The 21,946-nt window shown below is 43.0% G+C and overlaps 1 protein-coding gene across 1 annotated transcript in view; it reads left to right on the top strand.

The window, feature by feature from the left end:
• The window catches only part of LOC134351333 (ALS2 C-terminal-like protein), a 112,537-nt gene that overhangs the window by 84,137 nt on the left and 6,454 nt on the right, over positions 1–21,946 (top strand). Inside the window, exons 17-23 of the mRNA XM_063057410.1 lie at positions 1,268–1,398; positions 6,680–6,907; positions 8,456–8,543; positions 9,303–9,460; positions 11,298–11,354; positions 12,291–12,467; positions 20,161–20,203. Of these exons, the coding sequence (XP_062913480.1) occupies positions 1,268–1,398; positions 6,680–6,907; positions 8,456–8,543; positions 9,303–9,460; positions 11,298–11,354; positions 12,291–12,467; positions 20,161–20,203 (882 nt within the window). The remainder of the gene's footprint in view (positions 1–1,267; positions 1,399–6,679; positions 6,908–8,455; positions 8,544–9,302; positions 9,461–11,297; positions 11,355–12,290; positions 12,468–20,160; positions 20,204–21,946) is intronic.

Below are 21,946 nucleotides of genomic sequence, written 5' to 3'. Positions count from 1 at the left end.
TGTTTTGTTTTAAATATATTATTATCTCCCAGTACTCACAGTTTATGATCCCATGAATTCATCCATTTTCTGCCTTTTCTTAAAAACTTTACTGTCTTCTTTTCCAAAGAATCCACATGTTGCACTTTTTTTAGCTGGAATGTTTCACTGTTTTTTTTTGAACATCCCGCTACACTTCAATAGGCAGGTAGTTGTCTTGGGTTTGGAGGCCTTCCAAGTACTTTTACATATGACCTGTAATGAATTATTTAAACAAACAAAAAATGCTTAATCAATTAATATATTTACAATATTACTCAAATATTACTGAAATATTAAATGCACAACAGAGTGTTTCTATTTTTGCCTTTAAAATTCAGGTGATATCAACAATCTGGCTTAAAAGTAGGGTGAGAGAAAGCAAGTCATTGACCTGTGTCGACGTAGGATAAGGAAGCACATGTGAGTTAGACCAGATAAGCATAGCCAGAGGTGGATGGAGGGAAGAAAGAAAAATGACAACGCACATAAAATGCTGGAGGAACTCAGCAGACCAGGTAGCATCTATGGAAAAGAGTACAGTTGACGTTTGGGGCCCAGATCCTTCATCAGGCTGGAGAAAAAAAAAACATGTGTGTTGCTTGGATTTCTAGCATCTGCAGAATTTTTTTCCTGTTTGTGAAAGAAAAAGGGCAAATGATTTTTGTTTCATTGAGATGTGGGTAGTGTGGTGGTGGAAACAGAAATAGAAAGATGAGCACTGATTTTTGCTAAAGTCAATGGAGATTAATTGACTCTGATTTTGAAGATCGTTGTTTGAATCAGAGGAGATAAAGTGGATACAAATAAAGAACAAATACTCTATTTAAAAACTGCAATGAGTTTTTGCTAAATTGGAGACCAGTCAAAGGTATGTTAAATGGACTTAAATGGACTTTTCTCACTGAAAACATAAATTACTATCATCAAGAGGCCTAATAGATCATTGGATTAGATCACTGATTTTTGGCAGAAGGATAATAATTGAATAGGCCTTTTGTCTCCCGATCTTTAAGGGAAAGATGAACGCTGCATAAATGTTTCATGGTTTGAATAACATAAACCTCCATGACTTAATGAATTAATGCACTACTTTTAGAAAAAAAATCATGATCGTCTCATGGTGACTGTTTCCTCTGGGATTCTCCATTAGTCTGGTCCTGAAGGAAGAGCAGGAGATTCAATGACACACCTTGTAGCATTTCCCAGTTTATTTGTAAATGCACTAACTTATGATTTTATGCTCCAGGGAAAGCTTACTTTTAGCAATGGATACTTCATTGAGGGATTGTTCAGTAGCAAGTGGGGAAGTGGCTTGAAGACCAATGGAGTATTCTCCAAACCTCCCAATGAGTTAGAACCTTCGATCACCAGCAAGCTGTAAGTATGAATCATCCATATCCAAAGACTGTAAGACACAGAGTTAACAATGAAATTCCCATTACATTGCAACATTTAACATTGACAGCATTAAATCTAAAATGGAAATGTACAGTAAATGCATGAAGAAATGTCAAATTCAACAGACTGAATAATCCCCTTATGCAGGAAGCTTAAATGAAGCCGTCAGCTGATAAAATAGAAAATTAGCTCATGGATTCTTAAAAGAAAAGTTAAATACAAATTAGATATTTCCAACAAGGAAGAAAAGAAGGTTATTAAAAGCCAGAGCTTCCAGGAAAAGGATGCTTTTATGATTTTGTAGAAATCCAAGGAAAGTACATATTGGAGTAGACTGTATATATGAGAGTAGATTGAGAAGTGGGTGATGCTGCTGCAAGCATTGTTTTCAGTGTACCTGTACCACAACATACACGTGCAAAGACAATACACTTGATCTCTGCAGCATCAAACAATCTCATCTGCTTTGGGAACATGACAATGTGTGCCACTTAATAACTCTGTGACAGCTTTTGACAAGCAATATCTTTTGTTTTTTTCCAACTTCTCTATTTGTTCATGTTTTAATGCACTTTTGTAGTAAATTAGCTTGATTGTAAGCTAAATATGTATGTGTCTTTGTGCCCTTTAATGTCGACGTGCAAACCCTTCAACAGAGCTGTATACTGCGCTGGAAGCATATGTGGATATGATGACAAAGTGGTCCCACTGTTGACATTCTGGCAAACGGCTTTTAATTCTTAGAGCCAGTATTTCCATGATCGTGTTGGTCCATGTAATTGGCTACTTGAATTATAACTTCACTTTAGCAATCATGGCAAATCATGCAGCTCATCTGACAGAGTGCTTCAGAGACTCACCTAAATATGTCTTGCATTTTCAGCATGTCTTTTACTAGCTTACTAATGTCTACAATCAAGCATGCAAAAGGTGTAGCAACGTTCATATCACCTTACTGATCCTTAACTTTCACTTTGGTTTCAAAATTACTATACTTTTCCATTATTGCTGCAGGCAGGATATGTATCTTTCAAGCTACCCTTCAGGTCACTCACTAGTTTCACGTTATGTCAGCCTCTTTGTGTTTTCAATGATCTGTGTTTATCATACACAGAATACTTGCTTGGTTTGTAATATTTTAGTTTGCAAAACTCTGCCTGGCCTTAATCTCTGAGGTTATATTGTATGCATTTTCTCTTTACAGTTAAAGGATTTTGCTGGCCTAAAGTGATATATATCTGATGGATAATCTTATGTCAATAGTGGCTTTTCATGTTGGCTTCATCTTTCCCCCTTAATTAGAAAGCTACCGTCATTAATGAAGCAACACACATCGAAGTTGCTGGTGAACGCAGCAGGCCAAGCAGCATCTATAGGAAGAGGCGCAGTCGACGTTTCAGGCCGAGACCCTTCGTCAGGACTAACTGAAGGAAGAGTGAGTAAGGGATTTGAAAGCTGGAGGGGGAGGGGGAGATGCAAAATGATAGCAGAAGACAGGAGGGGGAGGCATAGAGCCGAGAGCTGGACAGGTGATAGGCAAAAGGGGATACGAGAGGATCATGGGACAGGAGGTCCGGGAAGAAAGATGGGGGGGGGGGGTGACCCAGAGGATGGGCAAGAGGTATATTCAGAGGGACAGAGGGAGAAAAAGGAGAGTGAGAGAAAGAATGTGTGCATAAAAATGAGTAACAGATGGGGTACGAGGGGGAGGTGGGGCCTAGCGGAAGTTAGAGAAGTCAATGTTCATGCCATCAGGTTGGAGGCTACCCAGACGGAATATAAGGTGTTGTTCCTCCAACCTGAGTGTGGCTTCATCTTTACAGTAGAGGAGGCCGTGGATAGACATGTCAGAATGGGAATGGGATGTGGAATTAAAATGTGTGGCCACTGGGAGATCCTGCTTTCTCTGGCGGACAGAGCGTAGATGTTCAGCAAAGTGGTCTCCCAGTCTGCGTCGGGTCTCACCAATATATAAAAGGCCACATCGGGAGCACCGGACGCAGTATATCACCCCAGTCGACTCACAGGTGAAGTGATGCCTCACCTGGAAGGACTGTTTGGGGCCCTGAATGGTGGTAAGGGAGGAAGTGTAAGGGCATGTGTAGCACTTGTTCCGCTTACACGGATAAGTGCAGGAGGGAGATCAGTGGGGAGGGATGGGGGGGACGAATGGACAAGGGAGTTGTGTAGGGAGCGATCCCTGCGGAATGCAGAGAGAGGGGGGAGGGAAAGATGTGCTTAGTGGTGGGATCCCGTTGGAGGTGGCGGAAGTTACGGAGAATAATATGTTGGACAACATTATTCTCCGTAACTTCCGCCACCTCCAACGGGATCCCACCACTAAGCACATCTTTCCCTCCCCCCCTCTCTCTGCATTCCGCAGGGATCGCTCCCTACACAACTCCCTTGTCCATTCGTCCCCCCCATCCCTCCCCACTGATCTCCCTCCTGCACTTATCCGTGTAAGCGGAACAAGTGCTACACATGCCCTTACACTTCCTCCCTTACCACCATTCAGGGCCCCAAACAGTCCTTCCAGGTGGGGCATCACTTCACCTGTGAGTTGACTAGGGTGATATACTGCGTCCGGTGCTCCCGATGTGGCCTTTTATATATTGGTGAGACCCGACGCAGACTGGGAAACCACTTTGCTGAACATCTACGCTCTGTCCGCCAGAAAAAGCAGGATCTCCCAGTGGCCACACATTTTAATTCCACATCCCATTCCCATTCTGACATGTCTATCCACGGCCTCCTCTACTGTAAAGATGAAGCCACACTCAGGTTGGAGGAACAACACCTTATATTCCGTCTGGGTAGCCTCCAACCTGATGGCATGAACATTGACTTCTCTAACTTCCGCTAGGCCCCACCTCCCCCTCGTACCCCATCTGTTACTCATTTTTATGCACACATTCTTCCTCTCACTCTCCTTTTTCTCCCTCTGTCCCTCTGAATATACCTCTTGCCCATCCTCTGGGTCACCCCCCACCCCCCCGTCTTTCTTCCCGGACCTCCTGTCCCATGATCCTCTCGTATCCCCTTTTGCCTATCACCTGTCCAGCTCTCGACTCTATCCCTCCCCCTCCTGTCTTCTCCTATCATTTTGCACCTCCCCCTCCCCCTCCAGCTTTCAAATCCCTTACTCACTCTTCCTTCAGTTAGTCCTGACGAAGGGTCTCGGCCTGAAACGTCGACTGCGCCTCTTCCTATAGATGCTGCCTGGCCTGCTGCGTTCACCAGCAACTTTGATGTGTGTTGCTTGAATTTCCAGCATCTGCAGAATTCGTGTTGTTTGTCATTAATGAAAGCCAGCACAGATTTATTAGTGCAACACACATCAAAGTTGCTGGTGAATGCAGCAGGCCAGGCAGCATCTCTAGGAAGAGGTACAGTCGACGTTTCAGGCCGAGACCCTTCGTCAGGACTAACTGAAGGAAGAGTTAGTAAGAAATTTGAAAGTGGGAAGGGGAGATCCAAAATGATAGGAGAAGACAGGAGGGGGAGGGATGGAGCCAAGAGCTGGACAGGTGATTGGCAAAGGGGATATGAGAGGATCATGGGATGGAATGTGTGTATAAAAATAAATAACGGATGGGGCACATTCTTTCTCTCACCCTCCTTTTTCTCCCTCTCCCTCTGTCCCTCTGACTATACCCCTTGCCCATCCTCTGGGTTCCACCCCCCCCGTCTTTCTCCCCGGGCCTCCTGTCCCATGATCCTCTCATATCCCCTTTGCCAATCACCTGTCCAGCTCTTGGCTCCATCCCTCCCCCTCCTGTATTCTCCTATCATTTTGGATCTCCCCCTCCCCCTCCCACTTTCAAATCCCTTACTAACTCTTCCTTCAGTTAGTCCTGACGAAGGATCTCGGCCTGAAATGTCAACTGTACCTCTTTCTAGAGATGCTGCCTGGACTGCTGCGTTCACCAGTAACTTTGATGTGTGTTGCTTGAATTTCCAGCATCTGCAGAATTCCTGTTGTTTACAGATTTATTAGTGTTTTATGTTACGTACCCCGTAACTGGGTTGCCAAACCAGCAGAAATGGATCACTCAGTTGGAGTCTGGAGTACTAGAACTAAGAAAGTTTTATTAAAGAAATTAGCAACACAGTAATCGAAAGGATAATAAATGCAACAGTTCAGCAATGATAACCACTCATGTGCACAGAATTAAGATAACAGCATCAATCAAGCTCTATCGTTGTCTAGGGGTAAATGACCAAATTTAAAGTGACTCAAAGTTCAGTCCGGTTAGTAGTTCAGTTCGCAGTAATCGTTGCCATGGCGATGGACAACGTGGGGGAAGAGAGAGATAGAACAGGAACAACTGATCATACAGAACGGCTTCACTCACAGACCGGCGAGATTGCTCACAAGCAACTTTTGGGCGGGTCCTTGGTGATGTCACCTGAGATCACCGACTGTGACCCCTCCTCCAGATGCGGTCGATCCTCTGCAGTGAACCCGGCACCCAGGCAAGGGCGGACACACACCGGGTTCCCGCTGATCGTACCTTTCCACCCTGGTCGTTGTCTGGTACTTCTCACCCACTCGTGAGAGGCGCACCGCTTCCAGGGTCTCGTTACCTCGGGTGTTGTGTGTGTCCTGCCTTAGCGAACTGGTCCCTTTTTATCCCCCTGCTGGGGTATTGCCTGTCCATCACTTCAAACAGTTCAAGGTTCAAAGGGGGGAGCCGCTCCAGACAGCTCTCTCTCCCATGTCCCTTCATTACACATCTCCAGACGCTGCTCCATTGTTCCTTATCTCTCCTTCCCCTGAGGGCAGGTGGCAGACCAACTGCTGATGCCACTGATGCTAGCCCAGGCCAGCAAACATCTTAATTTTTATGTGTATTCTCGTCACATTAAAAACAGTTATTTGTGCTTTTTTAAAAATAATTATGAGAAAAGCCCTGACAGTAGTTGATATATACAGTACGTGTTTTCACTGAATGCTCAATAAGGTGTCAGATATTAACTGAAAACAAAGGAAGTCAGTAGATGCTGGAAATCCGAGCAACACACACAAAATGGGGAGGAACTCAGCAGGCCAGGCAGCATCTATGGAAAAGAGTATAGTTGATGTTTTAGATATTAACTGGACGTTTTTGGCTTTGAAGTCCATGTATTTAAATGTACAAAGATTAATATACTGTAAATGAACCAGAAAATTGATAAACTTTTCTGGTTTACAGACAGAAAGGTGATTAAGAGATGCAACTTAGCCAATTTGTGAGGAAATTCATTCTCATTCTAGGCAACTAGGCAGCCACCTCATACCAGCTAACGATCGATGGCAGGGGATTTATGATCAGTTCTGGGAATTCATCAAATCTGGCTCTGATGAGAGTTCAATGGAGTCCTTCCTTGGGTTTTATTCAGAGAATGGCAAGGAATACCGTAGAAATCCAAAGAACAGGGTAATGGTTACAGAAGTGGATACAACTTTCTTTAAAAGTCCTGAAAAATTTCTGCCTTATGACAGGTAAGACTTGTTTCTCCTTTCCTGTTGGTACATTGCTCACACAAAAGTCATAGAGTCATAAGCACAGAACAGGCCCATTGCCCACAGAGCCCATTAACACATTTACACCAAACCTATTTTATTCTTCCTACTTCTATCAATTTACCCCAGATTCTATCACTCACCTGTACACTTACGTTAGCCAATTAATTGACAAACCTGCATGTTTTTTTTGGGATGTGGAAGGAATCTGGGTGAACGTGCAGGGAGAATGTACAGACTCGACTCAGGTAGCACTGGAGGCCAAGAATCCAGATCCCTGAAACTGAAGCAGCAAACTCTACATTTTGCTCCATGATACTTCCTCTTTCTCTCTTCCTTTCATGGAAATGATTTTGTATGGCTCCACACCCAACAGCTCACCACCGCCCCAACCACATTAATAAGCAGAGAGCAGTGTAAATTTCTGCAACTTATTTTATGATGAAAGACATCAGTCAGGCTTGATTCTTTCCTTGTTTGGAAAATAATGTGAATGTGAACTTCACTGATAAAGCTGGCGTTTACTGTCCATCCTGCATTTTGCAGAGCATTCCGCTAGGTCATTTCAGAGTATAGGGGCCAACTACATTTGAGGGACCAGGGTCACGTATAGGCTTGAGTGAGAGGGAAATAAAATGCCGGCTGCTTTTCTTGAAGAACGCTAGTTTAAATGAGAGAGTATCCTCAACCCCTTTGCTGTTACAAGCATTCTATTACCATTTATTTTATTCAAATTCTCAACTCACATTCTCAGGGATATTGTTCAGCATACTATGTGTTAGCTGGCTAGCAGACATACTGGGCAACCATGAGCTAAACTGGATAAGCTGGCACTACTTTAAATTACAGGTAATGAATCCATTATCTGTGTAATCAAATAATCATATTTATATAATCAGTGAGCTATGGTACCACTCTAGTATAATTTGAATTTTAAAATATATTCTGTACTGTGAATCAAAAGCCCCAGGAATTATTCTCCCAACAATACTTCCAAGAAGTACAATTACTCTCTGAAAGAAGGCTCTTGGAATCTGTGGCTATTAATTTTCTGGTTTTGAAATTAAAGGGAACGGAATTTTGTTGCCACGCTTTGTGTGCACAGACCTTTAGGAAACCCATGGACACAAGAGGATCACACATATGCTTGTGTTCCCAGGTTTACATGAAGCTGCATGCTAGTGAAAACAGCACACAATAAATAACAAAGCTTGCATCCAGCAATGCTATTTGGAAATTCACTGCTGTTAGTTGTGTTACAGGTGCTACAATGCTGTGCATTCTTCCAAGTTTTGGAAATTGAGATCAGTGGAACCAAATTTCAGAAATAGATTAGACCATACATTACCACTACATTGCCAATTTATTGTACCAACTGGGGGTGAATTTATGGCAAGAAGGTTTAATCCTATCAATCTGCATTGGATTATGACATGGCTGAGTAGTCCTTGGTCCAAACACAGCACATTGTTTCTCCCTACAATATAAAAGACTATTCTTTAAGTCAATTATTTTTCCATTTTCTAGGCCAAATGATGCCTCCTCTTCTGAGAAAATCATGCAAAATCAGGGTAACTTGGCTAAGCTAAACCAATTGAAGGAGTACTTGAAGAAGGTAAGGCGTTTGATTTAAAGGACAAACTTCTTTTTTCCAATTAAGCACTTCCTTGAAATATTGTGGACAAAATGCATCAGCTCATTTGCAAATGGCATCCACACAAACTATTTACTTTTGACAATTTAAATTGATCTCATCATGTTGGCTCAATTACTGGTCATTAGATGAAACAACATGAATGCTGCTATTTAAAATAGTGCTCTACCTGAAGGAGCTGAATAATTACTTATCCTGTCCTTCAAAAGGTGTTACCTTCAACATCATCTCCCCCACCCATTCCAAGATTAGCTGGTCACATATCTGGAGTGGGAAATGTTAATTAATATTATTAGGAACCAGTTGCCTCAGCCATGCTATAATATCACAATGAATAATATAACCAGCAGGAAGTCATTTGGTCTATTGAAGGAAAAGTTAGCCCATATTATCAAGGAGAAAGATCTCAGTTTTGATAGTCTCCATATACATACAGCTCATCAGTCCTTGCGTATATATTTCTAGTGGATTTTTTCTGCAGCCACGCACAAAATGGGACACAACTCCAGATAAGGCCTTATCTATTATTTATAAAGATTTACCATAACTTTACTCTTGTATTTCAGAATGTGATGAAAATAAAGCTAGGTTACTGTGTGCTTTAATATTGTCTACTCATTGTACCCTATCATCTTCATAAACTGCCTTGAACGGACAAAACAAAAATAAGGAAAATACAATTTAAGAAAAGATGATCAACGTCTCTAATTTTTGTTCTAGGCTTTTCAGTCTTACCGTCATCCTCTAGGGAAACTGCTTCAGACACTGATCCTGGTTTTCCAGGACACATTTTCTGGCATTTGTATGTGTAAACGGTTGCTCTCAATGGCACAGCAGGAAGTGGTGTCCCATGCCAACAAGCTCTTTGAGCTGGCCAGGTCAGTGTTACATTTTCTGCTCCATCTTTGGATTAATGTACTTGTTTTCTTCACTAACTCTACTGACTTGCATATTCTGTACAAATTTTCTTGATGGCATATCCCTCAACCGGCCAAATTTCTGTTTAATCTGTCATAGCATTTCAAAGGCAGATAAAATTAAATGCGTAGATATGTAATTTACTTAAATTAGGGTAAGGATTGATGCTTGGAATTGCTTTAGGTAAATGCTCTTGGCAAACTTGTTAACATTAGAGGAGAGCCTGGGAAGGAAGAATATGTATGGAATGAGGGCATAATGAAAAAAAAACAGCAATAACTCTGATGTTTATGCAGCAGGAATCAAATGTCTAATATTTCATCACTGGGAAACATTGCCAAAGTTTAAAACTGCAGAATGGTTAGACAACAGATCTACTGAGCTTCAAATTCTCAGCTAACCACTGAGCGCGGAAAAAAGGGATCATCATTTCCGTTCAGAAAAAGTAGATCACTGATTAATGTTTTGAGTTTAATTTCAGGTCTGCTTTGACTTTAGCCAATTAATTAAGAAATTTTTTTTCATTGATTCTACCGTCGGTATTGGTAGGATTGTGCAACAAAATAGAATAAATGAAACAAGCAGATTGGATCTTTAAAACACCTACTAATGTTAATAAATTTAATTTATTAATATTAAAGTAGTTGGAGCGTGTTCAAAGAACTAACTATTTTGGAAATGGTAAACAAACTGGAAAAAGCGGGGGAGGAGAAAGAAAATGTTCAGAAGCCACTCTGGTAATAAGAACGGGTTGCCAACAACATAAAGAACCACAGCTCAGAAATTTAAGGATTACAATCAATTTGACTAAAACTGAGTACTGTTAAAGGACAGAACACATTGGTGGGAATGGTTGAAGTCTCTCCAATCATTAGCTGTACTGCTAAGCAGAGCATAAATCAGATAATTGTAGGTGGATCTAAGCAGGATTTTATAGTAATCATACAGCCAAAGAGAAACAAATTTACAGTAATGGTGTGAAGGATGAGTTCATGCAACAGTTCAGGAAAATTGATTGTATCAGTGTGCTTAGAAACTTATTGAAACCATATTTAAATTAATGTCCTTGGTCTGGTCACTCTGGAAAAAGAAGCTGCAAAAAGTATTCACATGGAAAGCAGACTGAGAAGGTGTTTGTTATGAAAGGTTGTAGACACTGCACCTTCTTGAGAAAAATTGACACGTGACCATTACTTATAAATAATAAAATTAAATTGCTTATCTTGGATACTGCGGATGATAGAAAATTGAAATAGTGTAAATGCTAGAATAAGTCAGATTGTCAGATGAATAAAGAAACAGACTTAAATGTACTAGATCAATGGTCAGTCATTAGAACTTTAATATTTTTAATTAAGTGTCACATCATATCTGCATTTCTTGATAAAGGTGATCCCTGAGATTAATATTAATATAGCATTGTAAGTTTTAGTTCATCATAGTCATTCCTAGTAATTTTTACTACTTTGGTATTTCTGGAGAATTTTGTTTTTAGCCACTGAGTTGTCTAAATGTAGTGTAGCCATGCCAAGGAGTAGTTGAGGCCTATTGCATAGTTGCATTTCTGGAGAAAATTGATGAAAACATAAAGAAAAAAGGATGTGCTTCATAGGTTTAGGTGCAGTATGGTAGAAGAAGGAATCTTATTTGGAGCACAAATGCTGATGCAAATTAATAGGCTGAATAGCCCACTTCTGTGCTTTTAACTTACTGCATACTCAGTGACAATCTTGATAACTCTGACTTCTGGAAGAGTCAAAGGTGAACAGTGTGCCTTTCAATTAATTTGTTTTTCAGGTATTTCTTGCCCAAGGCAATAGAGGAAGAATGTTATTCCGCAGAAGGTAAAATCAGGTAAAACCAGACTTTGATAATGTTATCAAAATCAAAGTTGACATAGTTGTCATAGGCACAAGTTCATGTATGCACGGGTGTAATGAAAAACTTTCTTGTAGCAGTATCACAGGCACATAGCATTAGACAGAACATTTACCAGAAGAACATAAATTCTATAAAGATATATAAAAATTATACAAGAAAGAACAACATATCAAAGTCCATATTTTTAACAGGGGTGGTTGCCAGGCTGGGTTTGATCCGTGGTTGTTAGGTGAAGTTCTGTATCTTCAACCAGTGAACTACCAGGAGAGGCTTAGACCAGGTGGAACCAGGTGCAGCGGAGACCAGCGATAAGGATGGAGTTAAACAAAGAATCATTACTTGTGGAAAATATTCAACCACTAGACGGGGAGGATGAACATTAGAGCAGGACATGTTTTAGTGCAAAGTGCTCAAAATGGTCACAGTATTGCTATGCCGAGACAGTGATTCGGATTGTGTTGGTTCATTCAAGAAACAAATGGTTGAAGGGAAGTAGCTGTTTTTGAAAATGGTGGTATGAGACTTTAGGGTTCTGTTCATGTGTAATGGTAGCTGCAAGAAGGTAGTAGGGATCTTTGATGATGGATGATGATAGATATTCTATCATTAATTAAATCCAAAAACAGCAACTGTAATGTAAATTCTATTTCTCTTGCAAACCTAGCAAAATCTATTCCTGCAAGAAACCATCAGAAAAGTAATATTTAAATGCAGCATTAACTTCACATGAGCTTGAAATAAATTATGAATGTCCAAATAAGTAGTAATTCTTGAAACGATTGTTATACTAATGCAGATGTTTTATAATGTACCATGGAAGGTAAATCCCTTTCATTAATAGTTTAATGGATGTTATACCCAAATAGAGAAGACATTCTCTTTATACTTGTCTATTTTTTGTGTCTGTAGTGAAGAGCTAAATGCTTACACAGTGGTTCTTCCCCTAATCTTGCCACGGTTCTATCCTGATCTCTTCATGCTCTATATGCTGTATCATGAAGATGAGGACTCAAGATACTGGAAGGGAATATTATATTTGGAGTACCTCTCTGACACTAAGCTCCTGGAGTTCCTAGAAGTACAAAAGTAAGTGTAGATTACTTTATGGATCTTGAGTGGAGACACTGAATGAAATTATTGATGGTAAGTGTTGTAATGTGAGCATTATTAAAAGTAAGTTAATACTAATTAGGATAATGGGGGGTTTTACTTCCGTTCTTTTTAATTCTGGTGGTCCCTGTATATAGTGTCCCTGCCATACCGTACGGGTTGTGAAAGCATCTGTAAATACATAAGAGTTTTGAAGTTCGAGATAAAGTTGTTTCTTGGGCATGAAGTTGTTGAGTGTGCCTTTTTCAAAGTAGAAGTTACTACATATTTTTGGCGATGAGGTGAACTGGTTTTGTGAACGTATTGGCACGTTTTTCGAATGGGAGCTTTGCATTTCAGATGGCTATGTTTGGAACTATCAGGGAATTTTGGGACGGAAACGAGGACTGGCTAGAGTATGAGGAAAGGTTGGGACACTTTTTCTGTGCTAATGGAATTACTGAGGAGGCTAAGAAATGCTCTATTCACCTGAGTGTGTGTGGGGCGAAGACTTACAAGCTAATAAGGAATTTAGCCGCACCGTGGAAACCGGGGGACATTCCATATGACGAATTGGTCAAGCTCATGGGGAAACATTACAATCCGAAACCTTCTGTGATAGTCCAACAGTGTAAATTTCACAGCCGTTTCAGGAAGCCAGGTCAGTCTGTGGCTAATTTTGTGGCCGAGCTTTGGCAACTGTCGGAGCATTGTGATTTCGGAGCGGTGTTGGAAGACATGCTCCGTGATCGATTGGTATGCGGCATTAATAATGACGGAACACAACACCTCCTGTGGGGACACCCCACCATTGACTTTCAGGAAAGCTTTAGAGATTGCCCAAGGCATGGAGATGGCTGCTAATAATGTCAAAAATATCCAGAAAGGACATGGGGATCGCAGTCAGCAGCATTGCCCCAAGTCTCCTTTTTCATTGATTACAGCATTGCCTTTAATACCATCATTCCAGATAAACTGATTCCTAAGCTCCGGAACCTGGGTCTTAGCACTCAGATCTGTAGCTGCATCTTCAACTTCCTCACAGACAGGACCAAGGCTGTAAAAATAGGGGACAAGCTCTCCTCTACAATCACTCTGAGCACTGGTGCCCCACAAGGCTGTGTACTCAGCCCCTTGCTGTACTCACTGTCCACCCATGATTGTGTAGCCAAGTTTCCATTGAACTCTATATATAAATTTGCTGATGACACAACAATTGTAGGTCGTATCTCGGGTAATGATGAGTTTGAGTACAGAGAGGAAATTAAGAACCTGGTGGCATGGTGTGAAGACAATAACCTATCCCTCAATGTCAGCAAGACGAAGGAATTGGTTGTTGACTTCAGAACGAGTAGCATTTACATTGCAAACAACAGGAATTCTGCAGATGCTGGAAATTCAAGCAACATACATCAAAGTTGCTGGTGAACGCAGCAGGCCAAGCAGCATCTATAGGAAGAGGTGCAGTCGACGTTTCAGGCCGAGACCCTTCGTCAGGACTAACTGAAGGAAGAGTGAGTAAGGAATTTGGAAGTTGGAGGGGGAGGGGGAGATCCAAAATGATAAGAGAAGACAGGAGGGGGAGGGATAGAGCCGAGAGCTGGACAGGTGATAGGCAAAAGGGGATACGAGAGGATCATGGGACAGGAGGTCCGGGAAGAAAGACAAGGGGAGCGGGTGACCCAGAGGATGGGCAAGAGGTATATTCCGAGGGACAGAGGGAGAAAAAGGAGAGTGAGAGAAAGAATGTGTGCATAAAAATGAGTAACAGATGGGGTACGAGGGGGAGGTGGGGCCTTAGCGGAAGTTAGAGAAGTCGATGTTCATGCCATCAGGTTGGAGGCTACCCTGGTCCTCACCTACCACCCCACCAGCCTCCGGGTCCAACATATTATTCTCCGTAACTTCCGCCACCTCCAACAGGATCCCACCACTAAGCACATCTTTCCCTCCCCCACTCTCTCTGCATTCCGCAGGGATCGCTCCCTACACAACTCCCTTGTCCATTCGTCCCCCCCATCCCTCCCCACTGATCTCCCTCCTGGCACTTATCCATGTAAGTGGAACAAGTGCTACACATGCCCTTACACTTCCTCCCTTACCACCATTCAGGGCCCCAAACAGTCCTTCCAGGTGAGGCATCACTTCACCTGTGAGTCGACTGGGGTGATATACTGCGTCCGGTGCTCCCGATGTGGCCTTTTATATATTGGTGAGACCCGACGCAGACTGGGAGACCGCTTTGCTGAACATCTACGCTCTGTCCGCCAGAGAAAGCAGGATCTCCCAGTGGCCACACATTTTAATTCCACATCCCATTCCCATTCTGACATGTCTATCCATGGCCTCCTCTACTGTAAAGATGAAGCCACACTCAGGTTGGAGGAACAACACCTTATATTCCGTCTGGGTAGCCTCCAACCTGATGGCATGAACATCGACTTCTCTAACTTCCGCTAAGGCCCCACCTCCCCCTCGTACCCCATCTGTTACTCATTTTTACGCACACATTCTTTCTCTCACTCTCCTTTTTCTCCCTCTGTCCCTCGGAATATACCTCTTGCCTATCCTCTGGGTCATCCCCCCCCCCCCGTCTTTCTTCCCGGACCTCCTGTCCCATGATCCTCTCGTATCCCCTTTTGCCTATCACCTGTCCAGCTCTCGGCTCTATCCCTCCCCCTCCTGTCTTCTCCTATCATTTTGGATCTCCCCCTCCCCCTTCAACTTTCAAATCCCTTACTCACTCTTCCTTCAGTTAGTCCTGACGAAGGGTCTCGGCCTGAAACGTCGACTGCACCTCTTCCTATAGATGCTGCTTGGCCTGCTGCGTTCACCAGCAACTTTCAAGCATTTACATTGGTGGTGCACAAGTGGAGCAGGTCAAAAGCTTTAAGTTCCTCGGGGTCAATATCACAAATGACCTGACTTGGTCCAGCCAAGCAGAGTCCACTGCCAAGAAGGCCCACCAATGCCTTTACTTCCTGAGAAAACTAAAGAAATTTGGCCTGTCCCCTAAAACCCTCACTAACTTTTAAAGATGCACCGTAGAAAGCATTCTTCTAGGGTGCATCACAATCTGGTATGGAAGTTGTCCTGTCCAAGACCAGAAGAAGCTTCAGAAGATCGTAAACACAGCCCAGCACATCACACAAACCAATCTTCCGTCCTTGGACTCACTTTACACCGCATGCTGTCGGAGCAGTGCTGCCAGGATAATCAAGGACACGACCCACCCAGCCAATACACTTTTCGTCCCTATTCCCTCCGGGAGAAGGCTCAGGAGCTTGAAGACTTGTACGGCCAGATTTGGGAACAGCTTCCTTCCAGCTGTGATAAGACTGCTGAACGGATCCTGACCCGGATCTGGGCCATATCCTCCAAATATCTGGACCCGCCTCTCAGTTTATTTTGCACTACCTTACTTTCCCTTTTCTATTTTCTATTTATGATTTATAATTTAAATTTTTATGATATATACTATCGATTTGTACTCCAGGGAGCGCGAAGCATGGAATCAAATATCGCTGTGATGATTGTATGCTTTAGTATCAACTGTTAGGCGGCAATAAAGTAATAAAGTAATAAAGTCAGGAGGGAGACTGGTAAACAGGCAAAGTGGGTGGAATGTTTCCGGTGTGGAGGGACGCACTATGCAAATGATTGCAAATTCAAGGACACTGTCTGCCATCTTGCAGCAAAAAGGGACATCTAGCTAAAAAGTGCAGAAGTTGATAGGGTAAGATTAAGCCTGGGCAGGGGAATGCTCAACAGGCTCAGGCAGCCACACACCATCTAGAAGAAGCAGATGAAGAGGCAGCGTGTGCCTACAACGTGTTTGCAGTGGAAACAGGTGAGGAACCACCTGAACCATATTATGCCACAGTCACTGTCAGGGGAAAGGGCATTAAGTTTGAGATTGATTCAGGGGCTACTGCATCGGTCATTAGTGAGGAGACCTACAGGAGGACATGGGGGTCCAACCTGCCTCCCATTAGACCGTCAAAGCTCAAACTTAGGATATATACAGGGCAGCCCATACCTCATTTAGGGGTGTTATATGTGGACATTTCAGCCGGGAGTCAGAAGGATGAAGCCAGGCTAGTGATAGCTAAGGGCAGGGGGTCCAGTCTTTTGGGTCACAATTGGCTTCGCAAATTGCGGCTAAACTGGCATGAAATTAAGTCTGCACACACGATGGAGGACATTCTGCAGCAGTACAGTGACGTTTTCAGGGACGAGCTAGGAACACTGAAGGGTGTGACAGTGAAACTCCATGTCGACCCTGAGGCTACATCACGTTTTGTTAAGCCCAGGTCGGTGCCCTATGCCATAAAAGGCAAAGTCGAGGAGGAGCTGGAATGTTTACAGAGGCTGGGCATTATTGAGTCCATCCAGTTTTCAAGGTGGGCGGCTCCCATTGTTACAGTTTTTAAGGCAGACAAAATAGTGAGGATTTGTGGGGATTATAAATTTACGGTGAATCAGGTCTCTAGGCTGGAGGAGTACCCATTGCCATTGGTGGATGACCTGTTTGCGACCCTGTCAGGGGGTAAGCTGTTCACAAAGCGGAAAATGTGTGTTCCTGGCATCAAGTGTGACTTACCTGGGACACAAGATCACAGCTGAGGGGCTTTGCCCTGTGGAGAATAAAGTAAGAGCTATTAAGGAGGCCCCAAGCCCTAAGACCGTCACAGAACTCAGATCATTTTTGGGCATGGTGAATTATTATGGCAAGTTTCTTCCCGACCTCTCAAGGGTTTTGACCCCACTGTATAAGCTGCTTCACAATAACACTAAGTGGCAGTGGGGTGAAGAGCAGGAGGAAGCTTTCAAGGAAGTGAAAGAACTCTTCCACTCAGCGAAGCTGCTTGTTCACTATGACCCAGAGAAGGAGGTCACCCTTGCATGCGATGCTGCGCCCTATGGAGTCGAGCCAGTTCTTTCACATGTAATGGAGGACCGTTCAGAGAAGCCTATTGGTTTTGCTTCACGTACCTTGACAGCTGCTGAGAAGGGATATTCACAGCTAGACAAAGAAGGTGTGACCATTGTTTTTGTGGTCACACGCTTTCATCAGTACCTTTATGGACGCGCATTTACAATTTATACGGACTATAAACCACCGATGAGCCTGTTCAGTGGGACTAGATGCATTGCACCGCTAGCGTCAACCAGGATACAGTGTTGGGCTCTTGCATTGTCAGCCTACTGGTACACTATAGTGTACTGTACAGAGTGGGTGGGAATAATGCAAATACTGATGCACTGGGTCGACTACCTTTACCTGAGACACCTGTTACTACATATGTGCCTCCAGAGACTGTAAAGGTGACCCAGATCAGGCAGCAGACAGAGAGGGACCCAATCCTGTCCCAAGTCAAGACTTTTCTTTTACAAGGTTGGCCCAGAGCCGTGGAAGGAGAGGAAATGAGGCCTTATGCCAAATGCAAGACTGAAGTCAGTCCGCAGGATGGCTGCATTTTCTGGGGGGCGAGGGTTGTTGTGCCTCCCCCTGGCCAATTAAGATTGTGGAGGAAATTCATGAGACTCACCCAGGAGTGTTTCAAATGAAAAGTCTTGCAAGATCCTATGTTTGGTGGCCAGGAATGGATCAGGATCTGGAGAACAAGGTAAAATCATGTACGCAATGTCAGACTAATCAGAATATGCCACCACCAGCTCCTTTGCATCCATGGGAGTGGCCAGACCACCCCTGGTCTAGGCTACATTTGGACTTTGCTGGTCCTTTTATGGGGCAGATATTTCTTGTAATGGTAGATGCGCATTCTAAATGGATCGAAGCTCACATCATGAGCAACATCACAGCCCCCTCAACTATAGACAAAGTCAGGCAAGTATTTGTAGTCCACGGGTTGCCTGACACTTTGGTCACTGATAATGGCCCGATGTTCACCAGTGAGCTGTTCAGTGAGTTCATGCAGCAGAATGGCATTCATCACATTCGGACGGCCCCTTTCCACCCAGCCTCCAATGGTTTGGCTGAGGGGGCTGTTCGGATAGTGAAGGAAGGCCTGAAGCGGATGACAGGGGACTCTCTTAGCATTCGGCTTTCACGTTTCTTGTTTAAATACTGCCTCATGCCGCAGACTACGACTGCCCGCACTCCAGCAGAGATGCTGATAGGGTGTAGGCCCAAGTCAAGATTGGACCTGCTGTGCCCGGATATGAAAGCAAAAGTGGAGAGAAAGCAGGAAAAGCAGAAGGAGGGACATGATCAACATGCGTGAGAGTAACAGTTAAAACCGGATGACAATGTTTATGTGAGAAACAATCAGCAATGGCTGCCTGGGGTTATTCTTAAGCAGAGTGGTCCTGTCTCCTATGTTGTTAAGCTGACTGATGGGAGTGTTTTCCACAGACATCAGGACCATGTGCGCCTGCGTCATGATACCGACTCAGAGGCAGACAGTTCCATGGAGTTTCCATTTGTGAGACAGACTACAGTGGAAGCATGTCCAGAGGGCGAGACGCTGGCAGAGGGGTCGAAGTCCGCTGAGGAGGACGGACATTCTCACGCAGACACACAGACCCCTCTCCTGCCCCCAAAACCAGATCCACTCAAAACACCCTCACCAGCGGTGCCTGCTGGGTCATGGGGGGTAGTGCGCAGATCACAGCTCACTCGTAAACCTCCTGACAGACTGAATCTTTGACGGGACAGTTTTTTGTTGTTGTTAGATTGAATGTTGAATCTGTCATGTTTTCCAGATGTTTTGTATTGATAAACAGTTGCTGAGGTACTAGTATAAGTTTTCAGGGGTACGCAAGTTAATACCACCACTGTTTTTATTTCAAAGTTGCAGGTGAACGCAGCAGGCCAAGCAGCATCTATAGGAAGAGGCGCAGTCGACGTTTCAGGCCGAGACCCTTCGTAGTCCTGACGAAGGGTCTCGGCCTGAAACGTCGACTGCGCCTCTTCCTATAGATGCTGCTTGGCCTGCTGCGTTCACCAGCAACTTTGATGTATGTTGCTTGAATTTCCAGCATCTGCAGAATTCCTGTTGTTTACTGTTTTTATTTCCTAGTTTTTTACATTTGGGGATGTTGGATTTTAAAGGGGGAGAAGTGTTGTAATGTGATCATTATTAGAAGTAAGTTAATACTAATTAGGATAATGGGGGGTTTTACTTCCATTCTTTTTACTTCAGGTGGTCTCTGTATATAGTGTCCCTGCCATGCTGTACGGGTTGTGAAAGCCTCTGTATATACATAACGGTTTTGAAGTTCGAGCTAAAGTTGTTTCTTGGGCATGAAGTTGTCGTGTGTGCCTTTTTCAAAGTAGAAGTTACTACAGGAAGAAGTTGCATTTAGAAAGGCCACTTGTCATGAGTTCAGAACACCCCAAAAGTAATTCCGAGCCAAGAACATTGTTTGGTCACGAGTGTCAATCAACCATTTTGTTTAAGTGAGCCCCCCACAAAACAGCATTAGAAAAATGACCAGAAGACCTGCTTGAGCTGTGTTTGGGGGGTATTAACAAGGGAAACACCCCTTCTTTCCCTAACCCTTTCTCAGTTCAACAACCCCACATAGATTGTATTTGAATAGGAACATTCATCTATGTGAATAATTGTTGGCCTTGCTGGCAACACTCAGAATTCAATCATGAATAATACTGTGAAAAAGCACCTGGTGTACTTTAATGAATGTACTCTCGTTTGTTTTACAGGAACTTGTGGCCTCTTCAAGATCTACATCTGACAAACAATCAGGTAAGCCCAAGCTACACACAAAAAGTACTGGAGAAACTCAGCAGGATAGGCAGCATCTACAGAAGGAAATGAACAGTTGATGCCTTTATCAGCACCAAAAAGGGAGAGGGCAGAAGCCAGAATAAAAAGGTTGGGAGGAGGGGAGGCACACAAGCCTACAGAGGAAGAGGTGAATTCAAGTGAGTGGGAGGTAGGTGTGTAGGGGAGGGGAATGAAATTTTATAAGAAGATAGCAGGTGAATTGTGAAAGAGGTAAAAGGCCAAAAAGGAAGGAATCTGACAGGGAAGGACAGTAGACCATGGAATAGAGAGAAGGAGGTGCAGAACCAGAGTGAGGTGATGGGCAGGTCGTGAGGGCAAGGGAGGGGGAAAAGAACGGCTGAGAGAACCACAGGAAGATTGCAATATTTTCCTTTTTATTTCTGAGACCTGAGACCTGAGCTTGAGAGAGGACTGGATGCAACCTAAACAAGCTTAGTGATCACAGGTTTGTACTGTTGACAGCAGATCGGCAGCTCACAAGTCCTCAGGTAATTTCATTAGCGATTGAAGTGGAAATGTCACTGGTGACCATTGCTGACCATTGTTTGACACTGAGCATGATGTGAGCAACACTCAGATATTCTGAAAATCAAAAACAAAACTGCACATTTAAGAAATATAAAATAAAAATAGAAAATGCTGGAAATACTCTTCGGGTCAGGCTGCATCTGTCGGAAGAGAAACAGAGCTAAGGCTTCAAGTCTAAACCCTTCATCAGAAATGAAATAGAAGTTTTTATTTCTAAGGTCTGATGAAGGCTCTTTGATCTGAAATGTTAATTGTTTCATTTCCACACAGATGCTGCCTGACCTGCTTCAACTTTTCTTTATCTTCTGTTTGTATTCAGATTTCACACATCTGTAGCTTTTTAGATTATCTGCTTTGGTTGTTCTGGAGTCACATGTACACCAGATTAGGTAAAGATGGAAAGTTATCATCCCTGAAGGAAATCTTTGTCTCAAGTTGTTTTTTATTGAGAATTCAGTAATTTTGTGATCACCATTATTAACACTAGCTTATCATTCCAGATAAACTGAACTATTTCACTCTAAGTTTACTGGCGCCCATGATAGAATTCAAACTTGTGCGCCTGGATCAATGGTCTGGGCATTTGAATGCTAGCTGAGAAACTTAATCAATGAATGTACCTGTTGTACTACTATATCTGAAACTATGCTCCCTATTTCTAGGTAATTCCAAAAATATACCTACCCAGTACCCACCTTGTTAAATACAATTAAACACCTCTATTCTCAGCTCCAATCAATGTAAACCATTAATTTAATTTTGCTTTATGAGACAAAGCTCGACATTCCTGGAATTACTCTAATGAATCAATCGAGTATTGCCTGTAAGCTAACCCTACTTCAGGAACAGATACCAAAACTACACTTTCAGGATAGTTTTGCCAAAACCCTGTAATAAAAAAAAAAAGGGAAAAATAAATAAATAAATATTCACCTTTAATGCACAGTTTGACTGCATTCTGCCATGAGAAATGTAACAATTGTATTGAAATACAACCAGCCTAAATCCTGATAGGGGTTGCCTTTAAAGAGTAAGTAAACAACTATGTCCATTTGAATCTCTCAGTTCTCAGAGCCGTTCTATCAGTCCTATTCTCGCAGATTCACATTAGTTTATTACCATATAGACAGGAGTGCAAAAAATTCCTTGTTTGCATTTATTCCTTTGCAATAT

The sequence above is a fragment of the Mobula hypostoma genome, chromosome 1, assembly GCF_963921235.1.
Source record: "Mobula hypostoma chromosome 1, sMobHyp1.1, whole genome shotgun sequence".
In the NCBI taxonomy this organism is placed as follows: Eukaryota; Metazoa; Chordata; class Chondrichthyes; order Myliobatiformes; family Myliobatidae; genus Mobula; species Mobula hypostoma.
Note: the sequence above shows the minus strand (reverse complement) of the source record. Positions and strands in the feature narration are given on the sequence as shown.